This window comes from Terrapene carolina, unplaced genomic scaffold, assembly GCF_002925995.2.
Source record: "Terrapene carolina triunguis isolate 2854851 unplaced genomic scaffold, T_m_triunguis-2.0 Scaffold31630, whole genome shotgun sequence".
NCBI classification, from domain to species: domain Eukaryota; kingdom Metazoa; phylum Chordata; order Testudines; family Emydidae; genus Terrapene; species Terrapene triunguis.
This window is the reverse complement of record NW_020695981.1, coordinates 1-4,589: the sequence shown is the minus strand read 5'-3', so window position 1 is coordinate 4,589 and position 4,589 is coordinate 1. Positions and strand designations below refer to the sequence as shown.

The following is a 4,589-nucleotide window of genomic DNA, read 5'->3' as shown; positions in this document are numbered from 1 at the left end:
TTGCAACAATGATCTATATGGTCCCAGTTTATGTCAATAACGTCACAGGGGCGGGGGCTGGGAGCCGGGAGCCAGGACTCCTGGGTTCTCTCCCCAAATCTGGGAGGGGAGTGGGGACTAGTGGGTTAGAGCAGGGGGGCAGGAAGCCAGGACTCCTGGGTTCTCTCCCCGGCTCTGGGAGGGGAGTGGGGGCTGGTGGGTTAGAGCAGGGGGGCAGGAAGCCAGGACTCCTGGGTTCTCTCCCCAGCTCTGGGAGGGGAGTGGGGACTAGTGGGTTAGAGCAGGGGGGGCTGGGAGCCAGGACTCCTGGGTTCTCTCCCTGGCTCTGGGAGGGGAGTGGGGGCGGGTGGGTTAGAGCAGGGGGGGCTGGGAGCCAGGACTCCTGGGTTCTATCCCCGGCTCTGGGAGGGGAGTGGGGGCGGGTGGGTTAGAGCAGGGGGGCTGGGAGCCAGGACTCCTGGGTTCTTTCCCCAGCTCTGGGAGGGGAGTGGGGTGCAGGGGGTTAGCTCTGAGGCAGCAAGGATGGAGTCCTCGAGAGGCCCAGCTGTCGGGGGCCTCCAATGGGGCTAGGTGGGTGGGCACAGCGTGGGGGCCGTGGGTGATGGGTCACCTGGCTCCTGCTGCCACATCCATGGGCATCAATCCAGTCCCCGCCCCGGGCAGGAGATGCAGCCGGACGTGCTCGGCAATAGCTCACGCTGGAGACCCGATCGGGAACGGTGCCAGCGCCAGCGGGGGTCCCACCCCTCCCCCTGCCCCGAGAGAGCCCATTACCCGGGGTCGCCAGCGCCTCCTGCAGGCTGCGGTGCTGCACGCGGCAGGAGTAGCTGTGCCCATCCCCACCCTGCTGCGGGATCCCCACGGATCTCTGGAGCTGGGACGCGTCGCCAATGGGGGGCGCCGGGGTCTCCTTCCCGTCCCACACCCAGGAGATGCGGATGGGACGCGGGTCAAAGCCCCTGGCGCGGCAGGAGAGGGTGGCGGAGCCGTCGGGGGTGTCTCTGCGGGAAACCGAGACCTCGGGCAGGGCTATGGGGGGAGAGAAAAGGAGACACAGTAAATTTGTTCTGCTCTGAACGTTAAGTTCTTGCTGTGGTGTCTGGACCTAGGGGGAAGCGCGGCCTCCAAACCCCCCGTTTCATGGTTACAGGACACGGACGTGTTTGCACCGAAGGGTTAGAGAGCGACACGTCCTGACGGCCTCACACCGAGCCAAACGGCCTGCGAAGGGGGGAAGAGATGTAACTCCGCTCCCAGACTCCAAGCGAGATTCAGCCCTGCAGCCCCGGGCTCCCCCACTGCCCCCAGAACTGGCGCTCGGGCCATGACTGCCCCACGGTTTTAGCACCACGAGCTGCACTGTCAGCCCTGCGGAGCGGAAGCAGAGAAAGGGAACATCACGGCTGCTAACACTGCCCCAGGCGCTGCCCAGACGGGAGCGTTACTGCTAGTTACACGTGGTACAATTATCGACTCCATCCATGCGTCGGACGTTTGTCTTCACCGTGTTACTGCCCCCCAGGGGACTGATCGGCCGAAGAGAAGAGGCGCCTTCGGCCTGGCCTGGCTCTGAGACGCCCCACGGGAGCGACGGGCTTCCCGGCCGGCTTAGCCCTCGGCTACAATCGCAAAGGGGGGCAGCGGTGGGGAGCCCCGTCTCAGGACATCCACGCTAGGGGGTCCCGGAGCTGCTTTTCGAAGGGCGCTACTCACAAGGTGCAAGGCGCTGTCTGGTGCAGACCAGGACACGCAGACAGCACTGCCGAGCGCCCGCTCCTGGGGGGCACTGCCCTCCCCGGGTTCCACCATTCGCCCCCCTTACCCGTGGGGGGCGCCGGCTCCCCCAGGCTGCTGTGGTTCACCCGGCAGGCGTAGCCGTGGCCCCACCGCGGGGGGATCTCCAGGGACTGCCGGATCTGGTAGGTGCCGTCGGCGTGGGGCAGGATCCCGCTGGCGTTCATGGGCGGCAGGATCTCCGCCCCGTCCCGCACCCAGGAGACGTGGATGGGACGGGGGTAAAAGCCCCTGGCGTGGCAGGAGAGGGTGGCGGAGCCGGCAGGGGCGTCTCTGTAGGTCACCGAGATCCCTGGGGGGACTGGAGGGGAGGGGAACACGTCAGCGGGGTGCAATCAGCCCTGAGCCAGTGCGGAGCGGTTGGCAAAGCCCTGAGGACTAGCGGTCACGGGAACGAGAGAGGGGCGCTCTGTGGTTCCCTCCGGCCCGTGCCGCCGGCTGCTCGGACTCACCCTGCCGTCCCAGAGCCTCCATCCCGCCCCGCAGCAGGCTCTTCAGGGTGTCCACGCACTCCTCCTGCAGGAACTCCTTTGCAAACAGGGTCCAGGTGTGGCCAGCGTTCCAGAAGTGCGTCTCGTTGGAGGCTCCCGGCGCCAGCGGCACCCACGCGGATTGGTTTCTCTCCAGGATGAGGAAATCCTGCCCGTCGAAAGCAAAGTGAAACTGCCCTCGCACGGGGGTGTCCCCGTCCAGCGCACAGTTCACGTGCAGCTGCAGGGTGTGGATCCCTGGGGGAGAGACAGGGAGGAAAAACGGTGCAGGATATTGTCTAAGTGTCCGTCCATCCCAATCACTGCAGTGCCCGAGCCCCTCCCCAGCCCTAACACACGTATCCCATCACCCTTTGCCACAGGGCTGGGCCATTGTCCCTGGGTCACAGATGGGGAAACTGAGGCCCAGAGCTCCAGAGTGACTGGGCCCAGCTCACACAGGGCATCGGGCGCACCCCGGCATTCCCGCAGAGAGCTCCTGATCTAACTCCAGAACGGGGCATCCGGCCTCCACGGAGAATCCCCCGCAACCGTGGCTGAGCTGATCCCAGCGGGAGTTACCCCCGGTTCAAATTAGCCCCTTTGAGTTTGTCTCGCTGCAGCCGCCAGCCCCTGGCTCTCACTCGGCAGCGTCTGGGATTAAAGTGCCGTCTGCGCTCAGAAATCCCGCCCATGCGGGTACTTACCGAGCGGGATAAGTCACCGCACAGACACCCCCCTGGGGCCTGGTTCCCAGCCAGCCTGGGGCCACCGAGACCTGACTCTAGGGAGCAAGAACTTGGCCATGCTCCTGCAGCTGCCCTGATTGGCTGCTCTACCCCCGGAGGCGGGGCAGTGGGGAAGGGCAGCCAATCAGGGCTGGAAATCTCGTGCAAGTTCCCACGGCCTGGGGCTGCCGGCGGTGAGGTTGCGGGCGCTGGGAGCTCGGCGCGGGGGCAGCACTCACCGCCGGTCTGATTTTGCTGCGCCATCCAGCGGTGAGTCACCACTCGGGAGATGGCCTCATAGAGCCTGAACTCCTGCGTCTTCTTCCTTAAATAGCTCGCGCCAACGGCCTGCGCTGCCCACTCCCTGAGGGGTTTCACCTCGCGGGTGTCGCTGCTGTAGGAGGCGAGCGCCAGCCCATCCAGCCTGGCGAGCATGAAGAACCTGTGAGTCCCGTCCGGCTCGTTCAGCCCGGTGATCAGGATGTCCAAGCTGTGGGGCTCTGGACCAGCGGGAAAGACAAAATAAAGAGCCTCTTATCCCTTTACTCCGGGGAGGAGGGTTTGCCCCCATGGGTCGGGCTGAGCCCCCATCTCCAATCATACCCCTATTCTTAACCCCCCTGTGCTACCCCTAGCGATAGTGCTTGCAGAGAGTCAGTGGAAAAGGGGATGCAGCAGCCATGGGGGTCAGAGCAGTGGGGCAGGGCTGTCCCCAAGCCTCACCCACAATGCCAAAGAAACCAGAGGCTTCTGCTAAAATGTTCAGCGGTGACATACTGAGCAAGGTCAATGTGTGCCATCACCATCATTAGGGTTCAGAGTTAACACGCCCATTGAGATAAATGGGGCAGCTCAGCCCTCGCAGGGCTGTCAGCTCAGGCTGGTTGTAGCCAGTGAGAACCCTCCCCCACCCCATTAAGGTCACAGCTGGGAGGTTTTCATGGCCACTGGAAGAGCCAGGAGTTTTATTGTAGTTTGAAATGGGAGTGGAGATTGTGCAGAACCTGTGGGAGCTGTCAGGAAGGGCTGTCACTGCCAGTGCCCCCATGGCCCCGCTCAGTCCGGACCCTCTGGGGAAAGGGGGGCATTAGGGGCAGAGGAGCAGAGCCCCCGGGAGAGAGAAAGCCCCTGGACTGAGCGGAAGTTGGGCGACCACAGGTGCCCTACGGCACATGGGGGTCGAAGTCGCCCTCTGTGGAGTGGCACAAAGCCGCCTCCGGTGGGCCAGAGAACACAGCCGGGGAGGCCGACAGGGGCTGACGTAGATGAGGGACAGTTTGGTGGTTAGGGGGCCAGGCTGGGCTCCGATGGGTGCCAATGCCCTTAACTCTGCCCCCTCTGTGGATGCCAGGTGCTACAGGCACTAACTGCAGGGGCACCGGCTGCTTGTCACTATGTGTGAAAGGTGAGGGCGGGGGGGAGGGGGAGCAGGAGTTCCTGTCTGAAGAGGGAAGGATTTTGTCCCGACTCTGTGACATGAGCAGCGTTATCCTGTGGTTCACAGCTCGGCCACCTCTTCCCGGGGCGTCACCAGGCCAGCACACGGCACCTCCCTGACCCCAGGGCCACCCCCAAACCACACGTCGGGGTCCTTCTC

The 4,589-nt window shown here is 64.4% G+C and overlaps 1 protein-coding gene across 1 annotated transcript; it reads right to left on the bottom strand.

Moving 5' to 3' along the window:
- Positions 1-774: 774 nt before the first annotated feature.
- LOC112125826 (class I histocompatibility antigen, F10 alpha chain-like) lies at positions 775-3,492 on the bottom strand (the record flags this gene model as incomplete). The annotated part of the gene is made up of 4 exons (XM_024224198.2): positions 775-1,029; positions 1,823-2,095; positions 2,247-2,522; positions 3,232-3,492. Coding segments are annotated over 4 exons (1,065 nt in total), but the record flags the coding sequence as incomplete, so codon positions are not given.
- Between the last annotated feature and the right edge of the window lie 1,097 nt (positions 3,493-4,589).